Source organism: Coptis chinensis, chromosome 1 (assembly GCF_015680905.1).
Source record: "Coptis chinensis isolate HL-2020 chromosome 1, ASM1568090v1, whole genome shotgun sequence".
NCBI classification, from domain to species: domain Eukaryota; kingdom Viridiplantae; phylum Streptophyta; class Magnoliopsida; order Ranunculales; family Ranunculaceae; genus Coptis; species Coptis chinensis.
Genome location: NC_141456.1, coordinates 2665109 through 2683827, shown reverse-complemented (window position 1 = coordinate 2683827; position 18719 = coordinate 2665109). Strand labels below are relative to the sequence as shown.

The window sequence follows — 18719 nt, the reverse complement described above, 5'->3', positions numbered from 1 at the left end:
AGAATAATTAATTGAAAATCAGAAGTCGGATGTAATTGCATCGAACTAACCTCAAAACATAAATAACTAGAAATTGTAAACTAGATGCAAATATATCAAACTAACATCGAAAAATAATTAATGGAAAATCAGAAACTAAATGCAGATGTATTGAACTAACCTCAAAGTGTAATTAATGGGAGATTGGAACCTAGATGTATGCAAATGCAATAAACTAATTTCAAAAACTAATTAACGAAACATCAAAACTAGATGTTACTATACTAAATTAACCTTAATGAATAACTAACGAGAAATCATAAAGTTAATGCAATTGTACTGAACTAAACTCAAATAATAATTAACGGAAAATCGAATCTCAAATGCAACTACATTAAACTAACCTCAAAGAATAATTAATGGAAAATCAGAAATCCGTTGTAACCCTACTATATCTTGGGGCTTGGGAAATGGGCTTACTCAGAAGCCCGAATTCCGATGAGATCGAAAACATTGCCACTTCGACCGTTCGACTCGAATCACAAACATCCACAGTCGAAAGTCGAAACCTCATTAACAAAAAAAGAAAACCCTAACAAATTTCCTATTATCTCCTAGTGAACAACAGCAACAATGTCAGTAATGATAGAAACGAGTTTGGGTAGTATCGTAATTGATTTGGAACCAAAACTCTGTCCCATAACCACTAAAAACTTCTTGAAGCTTTGCAAGTAATAATTCTAAACTTTCATAACCTTTTTTTTTGTAAATTTATTTATTATGTTTGTTGGAATGCAGGATAAAGTATTACAATGGCTGTTTATTTCACACTGTTCAAAATAATTTCATTGCACAAACTGGTGATCCAACTGGAACCGGTAAAGGCGGTGATTCCATCTACAAGTAAGAACAATCTTCATTCTTTACTGTTATAGCTACAACTACTTGTTTTTATATTGTGATGACACTCTTTTTCAGATTTCTGTATGGGGACCAAGCTCGGTTTTTCGGCGATGAGATTCGTCCCGAGTTAAAGCATTCAAAGAAAGGCACAGTTGCTATGGCTAGTGCTGGTGAGAATCTTAATGCTTCTCAGGTATGGTCTCTATATGACATGCCACTTTTAACTAGATATGTTCATGTCGCAATTTTATATTGCAATTTTAAGTTTAATACATATTGTTATGAAGATGGAGACTTATTGTTTTACTACTACCATAAATGCTATTTGTATAGTTTGTAATGCAGGACTCACATCATACTCCAAAAACCATTACTTCTTTTGTACATTTTTGGTGGCCGCAAATTATTTGTTATATCCCGTTATATATAATCCCCCACTGTTTTATTTTATAGTTACTTTTATCTTAGTAAGTTCGAAGTCTCTTACTTGTGTAACTTGTGGCTTCATAAGTTATCCAATAGTTGGTCTGTCATTTAACAGTCATAAAATGTTGACCAGTGTTCCTTTTGTTCATCATTGTGGTTGGATATTCTCAGAAATAGTCATTCATGATAATATTTTGTGGCCTCATTATAACGTTTTGGGTCAAATAACTACTGATATACTCACTGCTTTCCCTTTTCTGATTCAGTTCTATTTCACATTACGTGATGATCTTGACTATCTTGATGAGAAACACACTGTAAGTCTTCTAAACTGCATTTCAATGCTTTGAGGTTTGCATCTCTCTCTTTTTTTTCCCCAGATTTTACTGACTTCTTGACGTCCCTTCATTCAGGTTTTTGGCAAAGTTGAAGAAGGGTTTGATACTTTGGAAAGGATAAATGAAGCATATGTGGATGAGAAGGAACGACCATATAAAAATATCAGGTCATTCTCATTTTCCTCTGTCCATTTCGATGGTCTGCCTTATGAACAATTTATAGTTTTCCATTGTATGTTCTTCGTTGGATTTATAACTTAAGCTTTCTCTTTGTCATAATGTAACAGAATTAAACATATTCATATACTGGAAGATCCTTTTGATGATCCTCCTCAGTTAGCAGAGTTGATTCCTGACGCTTCACCAGAGGGGAGACCACGTGATGAGGTAGTCTTCAATTGGCTGTTATATTTCATCTGATAGAAAGTATACTATTATCTGCCTGGAAAGAGACATTGGCGCTTCATATGGAAGGTTCATTAAATTAAAGTGATCCAATAATGTAGCCGGAACATTAAATGCAAGTCTATCATTTTTAGTTATGTCCATAGGATGATTGTTATGATTAAAATGGAGTGTAAGAGAACGCATAAAATGAAAGACTTTGGATAGGGCATCCCTAAACATTATGGATGAGGCGATGTTGGATAGAAATGCATTTGCGGAGAATGTGAATCTAGGACATGATGGTCAACTGGAAAAAGGACAATTTTGTGATTTGATTCAACGTTCGTCCAAGCTCAATTTTGTTGAACTATATATATTGATTTTTGATAAAGTTAACTCGGATAGTCTCTTGAACGTTTTTGACGAGTGGTTTGGTAGCTAAGAGTTATATTCTGAGCAACATTTTCAGGGTTCAATGACGTTTTTAATGTTTTGTTCATCTATCTAGTATTCATCGTTTTTCATCACTGCTCTACTCAGATTGATGATGATGTACGGCTTGAAGATGATTGGGTACCTATGGATGAGCAAATGGGCCCAGCAGAGCTTGAGGAGGTTATGCGTGAGAAGGAAGCGCATTCCAGCGCAGTTGTGCTCGAGAGTGTATGTATTTCTCATGTCTAGTTGGTATATGATAATATTTAGAGTAACTTAATTATCTTATTTTTTATGCATCACAGATTGGAGACATTCCTGAAGCTGAGGTCAAACCTCCAGAAAATGTATTGTTTGTTTGTAAGCTTAACCCAGTGACTGAGGTGAGTGTGTTCTTCCATAACAGTAAAAAAGTATTTTCTGATGTAAAGGCTTAGCTTACTTCCTAATGAAAAGACCTAGTTATCTGAAGTGAATGTCCTACTATGTCAATTTGTTCAAGTTATGTCCTACCTTCTTCATTAATTATGAAATAAAAAAAAACACACTGTTTATTTGATTATTCATTTGTTTATTATTATTCTTATTGGAGTGCATTGGGCTTGGCAAATAGCTTAGAGTGTATATGTTTAAATGCAGGATGAAGACCTCAATACAATCTTTTCGCGCTTTGGAAGTGTTGTATCGTGAGTGCTTAGCAAGACTACCTTTTTTCCTTATTTTTTTGGTCGAAATCATTTCAAGCATTTTGCGTACTTTACTTTTGTTACTCAATTATATTATATTGTGTATCTTTCATTCCAGGGCCGATATAATTCGCGATTTTAAGACTGGAGATAGTTTGTGTTATGCTTTCGTTGGTGAGTAACTCTCTCTCTCCCTCTGTGTGTGAATGCGTTCGGTGTTGGTGTGCTTCTTTTTGTTTATATATAGGCTGCTCCTTTGAATTCATCTTTCGTATAGAATACAAGCTTCCCGACCGTTCACACGAGGAAAAGGATCCAATTACTTTGTGTCTAAGCTTTCTGTTCTTCTTCATGTAGTGTAGTCAGCATCCGTAGCTCGCTACTTATATTTATATGAAGCACATTTATTATATTCCTTGACAAGTCCGATGCATTTTAAAGATTGATGAAGTGAGCAGTTAAGACAATGCTCGTTTATTAAGGTCTTGGCCTGACTAATCTTCTGAACAGTCAGAGAAGCCTATATCTATACTTTTCATCTGTACCTACTGCCTAGACTAATACACAGTATGCCAAGGCTTAGATTGATTATGTGTGTCTATACGACGTTGTTATGTATTTTGCCATATTTATAACTCAGCATAACTTTTTGGTGCTTGTTAAGGCTAGTTTATATCATATGATTGAATCCTTTAGCCTAATTTATGATGTAGCATGAAACTCTCATCTTTTGCATATAACGAAATCATTTTTTTTGTTATCCCAGAGTTTGAGACGGTCGAGGCATGTGAACAAGCGTACTTTAAGGTATGTCACATTGGCAGAATTTTTTGTATGTATATATAGTATAATCCCCTGCAAATAAGTGTTTGCACGTCTGAGGGCAGGTGAGGGTGCAGTTATGTGAATGGGTGTTTGTTCAGCTTGGATCCACATATTGCATTATGGTGTTCTTAAATTAGTATCACTAGAATAGGCAACATAGAAGTGACATGAAGTTTGACTGGCTGTTATTGTTATTGATTAGTTTTCTGGTGCATGTCTTTGCTGTTTGGCTGTTGTGGTATCCCATGTTAACCCGTGGTCACTTTTGCAGTGAAATGGTTTCAACTTGGTTTTAGAGAGGTATCAGGTTTAGTTCAGGACTATCCCTCAGGGTGCTGTAGTATGCATAGTACAAAATATCAGGATAAGGGGATATATCGATCTCTGAAATCTCAATATATTTCATTGATATATCCCCTTCTATGGGGATATTTTATAAAGAGATGCAGATAACGTCGACATATCGCTAAATATTGCTAAACCGTCGATATTTTTGATAGTTTGGCAATTTTTTGAGATATTCTTAGAAGATATTAAGGCTATCAGCAAAAGCATCTAGTATTTTAATCCAGATCTATGATCTAGAGAAGAAAATCAAAGAGAAAAATCTAAGAGGGTCGAATCAGAATCTCCCCTTTATCATCAACCCATCGATACAAAGTCTTTCTAATTTCTTAATCAAACACATCTCCCATAAATAATCTGCTGAAAATTGTTGAAATAATCCCATAAATACTCCCCTAAATAATCTGCTGGAAATTGAACAAAACTCAGAATCTTCGCCTATTTCTTCTTCTCAACAACACCAAGAGAGCTCATCTTGCGAATAACATTAAACATCTCTCTTGTGAGTACCCAACTTTCTCTTAGCAACTTTCAAAGCACACTTATCCTTCCCAACTTTCAAAGCTCATTAATTCTCTTTTCATGTGGTGCAAATCCCGCTACTTCCCTAATCAGATTCTTCACAAAGTGACCTTGCTAGTTTTCCTTTTGTGGTGAGTGAAGAAGGTTTGAAGCAGAGGAAGTTGTGAAGTTGAGGTGGCTGTAAAAAAGTAGCAGATATATCGTAAATTATCAAGTTTTGTGAGATATTGACGATAATTGCATTAGATAGTAATACTAGTACTAGTATCCATACCATATTGTCAGCACCAGGGGCGGATGCAGGATTCTCCACAAAGGGGGGAACTAGCGTTAATTGCCACTATTATTTGGTTTTTGATTTTTTTGGGGGTATAATTCATGAATAGTGACCACTATATATTATTTTTTTGGGGCAAAGTTAGGGGGCGCTAAAGCCCCGGACAGCCAACTCATAGATCCACCCCTGGTCAGCATCATCATATCTTTTACTAAGAATACGATAGATGTCACGATATTTTGTACTCTGGTAGTATGTGTTTTTGCAGCTTTATGAACCCACAAGCTTTCTTATATATTGCTGTGCCTCTCCTTCATTTGGGGTCTTACAATGATTATATTCGCCAATGCAAAGTGTATTCTCAAAATGTTAAAATTCAAGTAACCGACAATCTTTCATAAGTGCAATCTCAAAATGTTATTTTTAGTGGTAGGACTTTTAAGTTTCAATCAGTTGCTATGAAGTCTTATGTGCAGTATGCGTCTGATGGAGTTCAATTTTTTGCTTACAGTTCTACAGTTATTTTCCCCTTAACAGTACAAGTACTCAGTCATTTTTCATTTACTTTGGATGACCAACTAAATTTTGGCAGATGGATAATGCTTTAATTGATGATCGAAGGATACATGTGGACTTCAGTCAGAGTGTTTCTAAGTTATGGTCGCAGTTCAGGCGAAAGGAAAATCAAATGGGCAAAGGTAAACCATATATTCTCTTAGGGCTACTAAATGAGAACCTTCACAATGTCTGGTAATTGTTCAATCTTTTTGTAATGCACCAATTGTTTTTTAACCTATCACAATTGCAAAAGGAGACGATACAATGCAACTTCTATTCTGATTATAGTTTCTTTATGCGGTCTCTAGGCAACTCTTTACTTCTGTAGCTGTTTTTAGTTTTTTAAGCACATCTGAAATAGTTTATATAAACAAGAAAAGGTTAGCGTCCTTATGACATTTGTAGGAAAAAATTGAAAAAAAACTATGAATAGAGAGAGACTAGTCTCTGTATTTGCTAAAATATATTGGTGAACTTTTTTTTTTTTTTTTGGTGGTTAAAATTGAAGTTCCTTTCTGTGACCGTTAATATTTAACTGAAATGTGACTAGGGAGAGGATGCTTCAAATGTGGCGCTCTTGATCACATTGCTAAGGAGTGCTCTGGAGGTCCGAGTACCACAAAGCAACAACCAAAGTACGTATTAAAAGATGAGAATACCCAGATGGGTGGAGATGGAAACTCAAGGTGAAAATCTAATACTTTACACAGCTCTAGTTGGCGGTTCCAGGATTTATTATCACTGTTTTCTAACATAATGTAACCATCTGTTTAGGTATGATATGGTGTTTGATCCATTGAGTTCAGCAGAAGGAAAGAGTCACCATGAATCTGATCGGAAGATGAACAGACAAAGCACTGAGGGCTTGAAACAGAGAGATCGTGAGAAGAGAGACAATATAGGTGATAAGTATAGAGATGGTGAAAAAAGAAGAGGCTATAGGGACGATGTGAGGAACCACGAAAGCAGACGTAGTAGTGGAGGCAGAAAAGATGAGGAGTATCATGGTGATCGAGCAGTCAAAGATAAAGAGAGTCACAATAAGCACCATGCCCATGGGGACAGAAGAGACAAGCCAAGTTATGAAAAGAGTGATACCCAAAGAGACAGGAGGGATGTATTAGATTATCGTAAGGTTGAACGTGGAGACAGGAGGGATGATAGAGACCAAAGGCACGAGCATGGCTCCAGAAAAAGAAGCAGACACAGCGAACACGATCACTCTGAAAGAAGCTACAGAGAGGAGAAGCGGAGATGAAAATGGGAAATGTTTGTGTTGATCATTTGGCAATTTACAGTTTCATATAATTGCTGCTCTTCTCTATCTTTGTATCCAGGTTAGTGTGATTACAGATCCAGTAAGTAATGAACTCATGATCCTACTTGTTGGAATATATCCGGAACACTGGTATTTCATCGGCACTCCACAGTTTTGCAAACACAAAGCTAACTTCTGCATTTGTTGTTGTCTTGGCCTTCTCTAGTAATCTTGTTGGAGATATTTCACGTTTCTCACTTGAAAATGCAATTGAAATCGGAAATATGCAATGAATTGGTAGAGGATAATTTAAAACTAATTAATCAGTTGAGAGATTTGTAGGGCATGATAATGGAAAAAGTATTTAAATCCGTTGTGACTTGCCTGTATTTGATACCAGAAGAATTCGTGGTTAATTGTTACATTATTCATTACGAGGATCGTGAAACAAGGGACTATTATTAATGGTTATTGCTCTCACAAGGGTTTTGTTCACATCTTAATCTTACCGTTGGCAGTGCCACGACGGATATAAGATATGGGTGCATGAAAAGTTCACAATTACTTTTTCAATCAATGTCCTGCAAAGATATTGTTACGTGGAATACTATGCTTTCTGGTCAAGACTCAAGAGTGGTCATTCTGGAATGGAGCTTGATTTGTTTTATCAACTGCAATGTGAAAATCAGCATAGGCCAGATCCATAGTTAAGAGATTTGGGCCCTATCAAGAATTTAGAGATTTTAGCCCATAAGCGGTTGCAAACAGAACCTGCGTCTTGAACTAGCCCATAGTTAGGACAGCACCCAGCCACCCGCTCCACACTTCCACTGATAACCTGGATCCTCCGTCACTCTGTGGAGAGTGGGAACCCAAGGCTTCGACCTGAAACTATGGTGCACTTTAAAACTCAGCTAGAAGTTTTAGCATAAATCCTCCATCTTTATTTCTTGGTTTCTCTGAAAAATCACAATCTAAATTCAAGCCGTCGGTATGAATGACCTTGGAAAATTATTTCACCTCATCTTTATACATCCTTTATGAGTATGTACAGCTATCTCGTGATCAAATCACACCCCCAACCTTCGAAGCATGTGTGAACGTCTGAGACTTTACATCTCTGACAGTCTGACATAAAATAGTAGACTCCTTTGAGCTCCTATTCGTAATTTCATAGGTTTCGAATCTAAATTGAAAGTCAGTAAAACCTTTGGGTGATAATACCAGAAATTTGGGGCTCGAACCCCGCCAGTATCAAAGAATTACTGATCTCATTTAAAACAGGCTTGCCAATTAGAAAAAAAAAAACATGTCCTGCCTCTCTACCTCTCTAGACTTCGGTAAGATCAAGTTGTACCTAGTGTCATTACCAACATCCTTGATCAATTAAAGTTAATAAGTTCATACATTCGCCTGAAAGTTAATAAGTTCATACATTCGCCTGAATACCATCTAGTTGTTTGAGTTCAATAAACCAACTAAACCCAAATACTACATCTACATCATACAAAACTTGACTCTACTCGCGTATCTATTTATCTGTTCTTTTGGCAGTAAACCACATTTCTTCATCAGGTCCTCTTGCATGATTTCTTCAATAGTACAACGATGGTTAAGTTTCTGAACAAGTGATAAATGCAAGAAAAGGAAAATGAGAAGAAGCTGGGCTTTGGAGAAGGAACTGAATTGCTTAAATGTTGGAAATGCCAATGAGTGAAGACGAAAAGTTTCTAAGCTCATAAGGCATTGGGGAGGAGAAAGTGATTTAGGTCTAAAAGAGGGACTATAACAATTTTGCAGAGTTCCGAACTGATTCAATTTGGCTCTGTAGATGGGATATATACAGTCACTGCCACACCTCTGGTGACTTGTCTGTACATGTTCTCCAGCAGTCGTTTCAAAGACCCTAATCAGAGTCCAACTGTTCACAGCCTAAAAGTACCCCTTCATCCCAAATCTCAGTCCACCTGTACATTTAATACGTATAAATAATCACACTAAGTACTATAACAAGATTAAAAAGAAGGTACTATATAATTGAGAAAAGTAGAGTAAACAAGCCACTTTATGTAACAATATAAGTTTGTTTTATATATTTAAACTCAAGGTCAATTATCAAACACAGTAAAGTTCAAATGCAACGATTCTGATGCCCCGCAAAAAATGACAGATTAACACAATTATCCTTTTAGTCAAGCTTACCTTGACTTGGCAACTTTCCAAAAATTCCATAGTTAGTTAGTTACTACCCTTCCACATCCCCAACTGTATTGTTTACTTTATGGCACACAACGATTCTACCTCAATTATCTGAGGTTTCTATTATGTGAGGTCACACATTAAAAACATAATCCTCTTTATTGTGGGTAAAGGAATTCCTCTAAAAGCTAGTAAGAGATGATATTTAGTGTTACAACTTACCTGCATCAACATAGATGCTGGTCATGCAAGGCCATTGGTCAACTAGTCTATAGGATTTATCTGTGTTGCAGCATTGGTACAGGTACGAGTGCCTGATTCAGACACCGATACGGAGATTCGGACACAGAATAGTCTAAGAAAAAGATTTATGGACACGTCTAATATTCAATTTCATTTTGTTTTTATTTCTGTTAAAGAAACTATTGAAGAAGAAGGTTATAGAAAATATAAGTAATATTCTAATATTTTATCTTATTTCAGGTACATTATCATCCACCTCTTCATCTAGAACTCTAGAAGTGTCGGTGTCATATCTGAGTCGTGTATTCCGTGGGCATGTCAGACACGGGACACAGCACAAAAAATGAAGTACGCGTGCAACAGAGGATTTATACTAAATTTGAAAAGAGAGACCACTCTGTTGTGGCCTAATAGTAATAGTAATAATTCGAAGTAAAACTCCCAAATCTAGTGCATTCTGGAATGAAAATTTACAAAATTTACCAAAATTTGAAGCATAAACTTTTTGGAAAGCTAAAGATATTTGAGAACTACACCAGCTGGTAGTACAACATACTTTCTAAAGTATTAAACACAAAGTGGTAAAGAACCTCAACCAGAAGCTAAATATATCGGAAGTGTCCAAGACAATGTTCTTCTGAAAAAATCATGTGTTGGAGGCTAGAAGTTTATGCAAGAAGTTAGATTAAAGAAAAGTATAAGTTTGCTACAGTAAATAGGGCTTAAAATAACCAGCCGTTCTTTCTCCAATCATATATAAAGGTCATTGGCGAAATCCATATATGAAGGCAAAAGCCATCGGGAGTACAGCAACAAAAAATGAGTCTCAATGCAGTTGGATACAAAGACAAGTAAAGCGTGGATTGTGATTCTGATTATTTGTCAAAAGGATCTCATGCTCGAGAACTAGAGAACATTAAGATGAACATGAACGTATTAAAGATGAAAGGAAACATTTCACAAATATTTAGAAATTAATTACATATGTGAAGCAAAATTAGTTTAGTCCCGATGAATGTAAACTTGCAACTCTAGCATGCTATAGAAAATGGACACGACTGTACTGCATAAGATGGGTGAACCATATATCTTACCTTACTCCATCAGCACTGATACACAAGCTGTGGCCATGCCGCCAGCCATCTTCGAAATGACCAAAAAAGATCTCACCATTTTTTGAATAGAAGCGTCCTTCACCATTTGCTTTTCCCTTCCAGAAATTTGCAAACCATCGATCACCGGAGCGAAAATAAAACCAGCCCTGAAAGAAGACCGACATTTATTTGCTTTCCAATTTACATTTTACAGATGATGATCATCAGACTAAGTATTTTGCTATGGAACTGAAACTTTTATTTATACATATAGCATAACAGAGAGGAACACATTTGAACTTGGAACATGTTCACAAAAGAAACACATTCAACAGCACTATTCATACATATTTGAATATGCAGAAAAGATGTCAAATCTCTTATCAATACAAAAAACTCCAAACAGTGAAGCACTATATTCATGATCAAAATATTAAAGGACCATTATGATTGTTTGACTAATTTTTTTTTTAGGTAATCACGATAATTAATTTTTTAAGTTGGCATGTAAAGTTAAATGAGCATACCTTTCCATGTATAAGGTCATCTCTCCATGATCCTTGGAAGACATCCCCATTACTATAGTAGAATGTACCCACACCTGATTTCTTACCATAACGCCACACGCCATCATAGATGCTTCCATCCACAAGGGTTAGACGTCCCTGTGAGGCCAAAGTATCAGGTTATTCAGCAAATGAACAAAGTAATGGCATATACCAACTGAAATGCTCCCTTGTGCAAAAGAATACCTTTCCTTCAGGTAGACCTCCTTGGCAACGCCCCCTGTAACTTCCTCCGCGATATTGCATCTGAATAATAGGAGCCCATTTTTTCTGTGAATCACGCTCACTTTCCTGAATGGAAATCATTTATTAAGTGAAACTCAGCCTATGTGATCACTATTATTTACCGAACTCTGTATTATAGAATTTGGGAGTATTACTGCATAAAAAAGACCTGCTTCAAAGTAATAGCTACTGAAATCGAGGAACTCAAGAGTCGAGAACAAATATTTTTCTTATACAAGATTTTGAAAAGTTTTCTACTTGTACTACTCAAAGTCTCAAACTACAATCACATTTCTAATTCCTTGATAAGTGAACATTTGACACTAGCAATTTTACTATGATCCTCAATGGTAATAACTGAGGGGCTGTCCTGCCTTCCACATGGAACAAAGACATCCACATCCAGGCTGCCTGGGATGTCAGCCTTTCACATGGAATGACATCCACATTCCACTAGGCTGCCCCCCTCTTGCAACTGGACCCCAATCTGGTAAAGATGAGTAGCATAGTCTGATAGGACAAGAATATCTACTGATGCAAAATTAATATACAATCCAGCTTACACTAAGCAATGAAACCATAAGTAGTTCAAGCAATCCCTTAACAATGGATATCTCATGGAAACACATATGTTAGCAAGGCATAATCTCATGAAACTTAACCTTACCAGCATGGATGCCGCACGCGTTGAAAGCAATCCTGGCTTCTTAGAAGTATAACTGTTTTTTCCTTTTAAAATTGTCGATGTCGCATTATATATGTCCATTACAGCTTCAACACCTGCATCAGTTAATGCATCCCAGGAAGGCACATTTGGACTTCCTGGTGTCTTCCCATTCATATCATTTGAAATTCTCGACTTCAAGGATTGCATGTTTGTAAATTCTGGAGTCTCCATTGACCGTTCAGAGGGTTTGACACCAACTGGAAGAGTGTAGGTACACTGATTGCCAAGAACAGTATTAGATCCAGAAATAGCTGCTCTCTCTTTGGCCCATTCTTCTGCAACGTCGAAACTAGGCCCATTCCACCAAATGAGTGGCTCCCTATCAAAAGGTGGCTCATCTGCACAATGCATAAAAACCAAGATTCTTTAAATTCGTGGTATATATAAGTGGATCATCAACAAGAAGACTGTGTTCTTACAATACAGTCATACAGACTTTATTTAACAAATTCACAAGTAGGTAGGGGTCTTTGAGAAACGAGAGAGGACTTTCACAAGTTGGTGGGGCAGGTCAAGGGAACAGTTTTTAATTGGGAAAGTGTTTGTACTACTTTCAGGGAACTTTGAAGATCTAATATGTAATTGGAATACACTCGTAAGTTGAGATTTTTGGGGTTGGGAGCATGAGAGAGTCAAGTAGCTTCTTGGTGCTTTGACCTTTACAAATGTGTCTGTGTACACATAGTTCTTTTATGAAGTAGAATGAACTCTATAGATACTAATTATTATTATTATTAAATAATAATAAAAAACCAAATTTCACTTAAAAATAGAAAAAACAAATAGTAATATAGAGTACAGAATAAAGAAATTAAGAGCAAGAGGACGAGTGCAGACGAACGAAGAAATTAAGAGTAAGAGGTAGACTGCAGGCAAACGGACTCTATTCTCTCAGGATAAAATATTTAAGGTATAATAGAGTAACAATATTTGCTTAAAGGGCCACAGAAATCTGGCTTTGTAGTTGCTGTTGTTGTTTTGGAAAAAATCCTCTATACATTTCCATCATGTAGTAGTATGGTAGTGCCACAAACACAACCTAATAAAACAGATACAACATTAACTATCATCGACTATTTTATAGTATATACCTTGAGAAATTTGATTATAATCATCAGGAAGTAAATTGTCACTAGCACTTGAAATCTCAACCTTGGTTCTTTCGTGTTCAGTATACCTACAATGAAAATATAGTATCAAATGTGACCAAAACATTAGGTAATCTGAAAAAAAGGGGGGGAGGAATTAAACAGAAAACCTGAAAGCAGGACTTTGAACATACTTGCGACCTGATGGCGACTGCAGTTTATCCAAGTATCTATTAGGACTGCTGCTGTTATCATCTAAAGAATTCAAATTCACCATAGCTTCAGTACTCATTGAACTTGTGTGCTCTACAGCGTGAGGGCTTTCAATTAAATGATCTGGTAGAGGTTCTTTAGATTCTGGACGGTCTCTCCCAAAAAGAGAGAGAACAAAAGGAAAGCGTTGGGCCAAACCAGATAAAATCCCATTTGTCTGCGAAACCTTTTCTCTTAGACCGCTAACCATCAGAGGGAAGAAACATCAGAACAGAAGTAACTCACAACTATGGAAAGAACCAGTTGAAATGACTTCGGCTTGCAAGTTATTGGATTATAAATATTTAAACCGTAACAGACTTTTATAAAGACCATATGTTATTGAATAACAACTTTGTGGTTTATTTGACTTGAAAATACGATACTACAATTGAGAGTTTAGTTGTTTGGGTATATATAAGTTCAGGCGCATGCATTTACTTAATTCAGTTGCATGTGTTATATACTTATACTAGGTATCTTTCCTGGAATCTCTACTAAAACATAATCAAAAGTTACACTATTCATATTAATCAACATTCTCATAAGATAATGACATCTTACCCACAAACTATAACTGTTGAAACAAACAGGTTAGGCTCCAGATTGGGTTCATGAACTATAGAAAGAACAAGTTCGTTTTGCCATCCTGTAGCCTGACGGAAGGTATGCAAGAAGGTGTGAAAATTACTGTTGTCAATGACAACTGCACAAGCAAGGGTCCAGAACACTACACCATTCAGCTCCTGTAACAGCACAAAATATTACGACACGAGTTTAGCTTGACGGACAGAGCACTCTGAGTGTGCTGTTGTATTTGGCAACAAAAATGGAGATAATACAAAGACAAACCGAGGGTCGCTGATTGCAGAAGGAAACCATCATGGCTTCTCTAGATAGGTGACCCATCTAATAGATATTTCTACCCTCAAGAACATTTGTGGGTGAGATTTCATGGGAGAATTCACACAGGTTGAAGTAAGTGCAAAAGGAAATTCCAATCTCATATACATTCCTCACTGAAAAGTGGGATATATCCACAAAATTTTCCTGTACAGTCCAATACACCCTGAGTCATTCGGGCTACAAAGGGAAACAAAGGGTTGCATCACCTAAGATACTTGATAAAGGCTTTAATTCGTTTTTCACATGATGATTCATAAATTGTATACCCTATTGGTGAAGCATGATAGGTCCATGTTAGCTTATTACAGACAGTTATTGAATAAGACTAATGCACACTATTAACTATGTATTAAAGAGCCAATGATAGAGGTTTTCTGGACCTTTTGGAGTGGGGTTTAATGCAGGTGAGTTGTGTGTAAACTGCATATAAATCTATAAAGGCCTTGAAATTGTGTATGACCCATAGTGAAGGCATTGAAGCGGATTAGCTGTGTGAAATAGATATCTAAGGTCCATGGTGATTTGAGTACAGTCCTTAAGGTGATAGGACCCCTGGTGGGTGAGCAATGTTTAATATCTACTTAAAAGCCATTGGATAGTAGTAAAGAAAGCCATTGATAATGAGCACCATTCAGAACAAGAGCTACTGGCTATACTATTTCTTTTTCGCCCTCGCTCAGTGTCCCTATGTCACGAAAAGAATTGTACCTTTAAACCACCAGCAATAAAAGGACAATCAAAGACAGCCCGTACAATTGATGATTTCATGTTGTTACCAGCTCCATATCCAACTCTTGCTTCTTCAGAGCTTTCCAACAGCTGTTATAGAAATAAAATCTCCATAATGTTTTAGAATTGATCAAAGGATCAGACAAAACATGAGAGAATAAAAGGAACAAATGAGAAAGTAGAAAAAAGGTTTTACAAAAATTGAAAATCCAATTAGGATATAATATTTATTGGTCATAAGATTAAGATATGCTCTGATGCAGTAATGAAGATTATGAACTATCCTAGTTAGGTCTGGAGTATCACATCAGATATATAATTAGGGAATGACACAAGTAAAGTTAGAGAAAGATAAACTTACTGTTAGTAACTCTGGGACACCGAATTCCTTCTTAATATTTTGTGGACACTCAAAAAGTTTCTTTTGCTTTGCCTGCAATATTCACAACTACAGTTCTTTTGTCAGAATTCATTTTGACGAGTTGCACCTTTTCTGTTGACCAAATGTCCAGCATAGATGAAAGAATAAAGCTTTGGTCTCATCCTTGCACAGATGATTGCAGAGAATTCAAAGAACTTACAGACATGAGAACAAAGATGGAGTTAATGGACAACAGAACAACATTATTTGCACTCTTCAAAGCCTCTGCCAGAGTTACCACTTCCTTTTTGAGCAACACATCAGTGTCCACCACTGCTAATAAAAAAATGAAACGAAGATGATTACAAGATTCTTCTATTCAAGAATGTAGAGAGGGGAAATCTTAGAAAATAAACAGCATCTGGTAGTGTTCCTTTGAAAGGTAGAATAGAATTAAAAAGAGAAAGAAATAGAATTAAAAAGAGAAGGAAAAATGGGTGGGTTCCATATTTTATTACGTAAAAATGACAGCTATCCCCAAGTAAATATAGCTGTTCATAGTCCTAATGTGTTATAATGCAAAGCGATCCCTGTGTCCAAGAATTCTTGTTAGACTGATATGATGTTGCACTCTGTGGGTCTAAGGCCACATGGACTATAAGATGATTTCTGAATGACGTTAGAGAAGTTAGTATGTATACCCCATAACAGGGTGTTCTTGTCTTTGTTACATAATATGGCAATTAGAAGATAAATTAAAACTTATGAATATATGATATCAAAAGAAGATCTCACCAATACAACAATTTGTGTGCTCCCGCAGTTTAGTTACCAACTCTGTGACCTGCAATTTCACGCAATCATTAAGCTTAAATTGAACTTGTCTGGTTTAAAATGTAAGATCCAAAGTTCCAAACCATGCCGTCAAGATACATACATACATACATGCATAATACATAAGCACGTACTTACCTACCTACCTTATACACACACACAAATTAAATTGCCCACGCATAATAAGAGTTCCTACAAAGACATAACCCTCTAAGTAGTGCCCAATTGTCTACGGGTATATGGGCTGCGAGTTATGGCTCTCTCCACCAGTTTCATCTACGCAACCAAACTTTGGCGTATGTAAGGGTGGCTCTAGTACATGTTGGCATGCCTCCAACACACCCATGCTTAGGTCACGACCTATGGCACACATACCTTGGACACTACATATAAATTCATGATAAAGTAAAATCCTTGCTTGCAAGCGCATTATACCTCCTCTTGACGTCTTCGTCCCTCAAAGCTAAAAGGTTTCAGTACAATACCAACAGCCAGTCCTTCTGCTGATTTAACAGCTTTGAGAAGCTCAATCGCTGTAATGTGATCTGAGCCATATCCTGCACTTGCCACCTATATAAAAAAGAACCACAGACAGTAGCCGATGGGAATTAGAAAGTGTGAGACTCAAGCACCAAAAAGAAAAATCTGTTCACCAAAATCCTTTAAAGTTTGTACTTTAGCATAATTTCATATCTTTGCATCCCACTGTTAGGCGAGAAAGTGTAATACAAGCACATAAAATATCTTTGTACTTAGTTTGAGCCCTAGTACAAAATATCCCGATATATCGTGATATTTGGGGATATCTATCCAAATTTCAAAAAAAGATATATAAATATCACGATATGTTCAGAGATATATATGACTGCAAATATCGACGATATTTGTGATATTTGGAGATATTTAGCAATATTTTGTGTATATAACAATTTTATTTAATATTTACCATTATATTTCAAATAAATATAAATAATGTATCATGATATATCAATAAATATCCACAATATCTACAATATTTGTCGATATTTTGGATATATCCACAATATTTGTATGTGAAACAATGTCAAATATCCTCAAAGAAGGGAATATATCCACGATACATATCCAGAAATTGAATATCGATAAATACCCATATCCTGATATTTTGTACTATGGTTTGAGCTGCATGAAAGCATTTTTCACATTGGCCCATTTATAATATAATTCTCCATCGACTTTTATAGATGATGACTACAGAACAATGTGATTTCCAAACTTAAAGCAAAAAACACAAGCATTGATTAATCCTAAAAAACAGGGAAATAAAAGAGAAGGAATGTACAAACAAGGATCACGGTCCGAGGAGCTGACAATTGGAATTCTTGAAGTTCCATACTCATCATTGCATCTGGATAACAAGTCAATAAATAATCCATTTAAGATAAAAAGTTTATATTACAACAAACTAAACAGAATACCTTCTCCAATAGTCCTCTGTTGTAATTTCACCGGTGACGAATCACTCGAGATTATATTCCTGCATTCAAATTGAAACCCTAATTTGAAACAACTTCAAAAAAATTCAAAAAAAAAAAAAAAAAAAAAAAATGTATTACCAGAATCTGATAGAAGAAAACGAGGACTGAAAAGGAGAGTCGAGACAGAAATCAAGAATAGCATCTTTTCTACTACCAATTCCAATTACTTGAACGAAATTATTATCTTCTCTCCATTCAACATCTTTACATTGTGGATATAAATAATAATCATTCGAAATTTGATCTGATTTTAACGAAATTTGTGGTTGGAATGAGACGTGATTAGGGTTTCTGTAATTTTTTCTGCGTTTAGAGAAATTGAAAAGTTGATTTGAGTTGGGGGGAAAAGAGGATAGTGTGGAGTGAAGGCAGAGCTCCATGAATTATTATTATCAAGTCTCAAATTTTCAAATGCCACGTTTTCAGTTTTCATAGATGTATTTATAGACGGTGGACTGTGGGTAAAACTTAAGCCCAGTTGTTACCGGGTCAAAATAAAGTCCAGCTGTCTTCCGTAAAACTTAAGCCCAGTTGTTTCTGCCCAAATTGATGATACAATCCGACATTTCATGGGGCGGGTTGGGTCGGTCTTTAAAATTTCAGCCCAAATTCTAGTCCGACCAATTCGGGTTGAATCGGGTTATGTTGGGTTGGTAAAAAAAATTCGAATTTTTTTTTGGAATTATAAGATAAAAAACACTGAAATTGAAATCTTATAATAAAATAAAAACATGTTTGATTGTTTGAAAAGAAAACTAACTTTATTGATTACATTATTTTATCTAAAATAGAAATTTTCAATCTTATTTTTAATAAAAATAGAAAGAATTAAATATATATGTACATATATGCAAACCAAGTCTAACCCAAAACTGAGTTGGGTTTTGATTTTATAAAACCAAATCCGGACCACGGATCATGTTATCCCAAGACCAACAAAAATCGGGTTTTAATCGGCTTGGGCTAACCCGACCCAAATTTCACCCCTATTTATACTCATTTGTATCTGGACTTGTTTATAGATTTATTCTTAAATTTC

At 35.9% G+C, this 18719-nt stretch overlaps 2 protein-coding genes across 5 annotated transcripts; one reads left to right on the top strand and one right to left on the bottom strand.

Annotated features, from left to right (window-relative positions):
* The first annotated feature begins 427 nt into the window (after positions 1–427).
* CYP59 (cyclophilin 59) lies at positions 428–7103 on the top strand. Its single transcript, XM_086604229.1, has 14 exons — positions 428–710; positions 778–882; positions 958–1075; positions 1575–1625; positions 1722–1813; positions 1934–2033; positions 2574–2696; positions 2774–2851; positions 3108–3154; positions 3273–3328; positions 3921–3961; positions 5716–5821; positions 6232–6367; positions 6456–7103. Exons 1-14 carry the CDS (start codon positions 613–615, stop codon positions 6937–6939), a joined length of 1635 nt encoding a protein of 544 aa, XP_086460355.1. The 5' UTR covers positions 428–612; the 3' UTR covers positions 6940–7103.
* Positions 7104–8280: 1177 nt separating this feature from the next.
* ARC3 (GTP binding protein) lies at positions 8281–18096 on the bottom strand. 4 transcript variants are annotated; one of them, XM_086604090.1, is made up of 16 exons: positions 17759–18096; positions 17621–17679; positions 17489–17550; positions 16599–16733; positions 16125–16173; positions 15550–15665; positions 15330–15401; positions 14948–15058; positions 13898–14079; positions 13252–13536; positions 13085–13170; positions 11934–12331; positions 11228–11332; positions 11003–11140; positions 10476–10642; positions 8281–8906 (listed from the first exon to the last, which is right to left on the bottom strand). In XM_086604090.1, exons 1-16 carry the CDS (start codon positions 18058–18060, stop codon positions 8846–8848), a joined length of 2328 nt encoding a protein of 775 aa, XP_086460216.1. In that variant the 5' UTR covers positions 18061–18096; the 3' UTR covers positions 8281–8845. The 4 variants fall into 4 exon arrangements, with proteins under 4 accessions (XP_086460216.1, XP_086460265.1, XP_086460238.1 ...); XM_086604139.1 differs by having other exon boundaries at positions 13276–13536; XM_086604112.1 differs by having other exon boundaries at positions 15550–15662.
* Between the last annotated feature and the right edge of the window lie 623 nt (positions 18097–18719).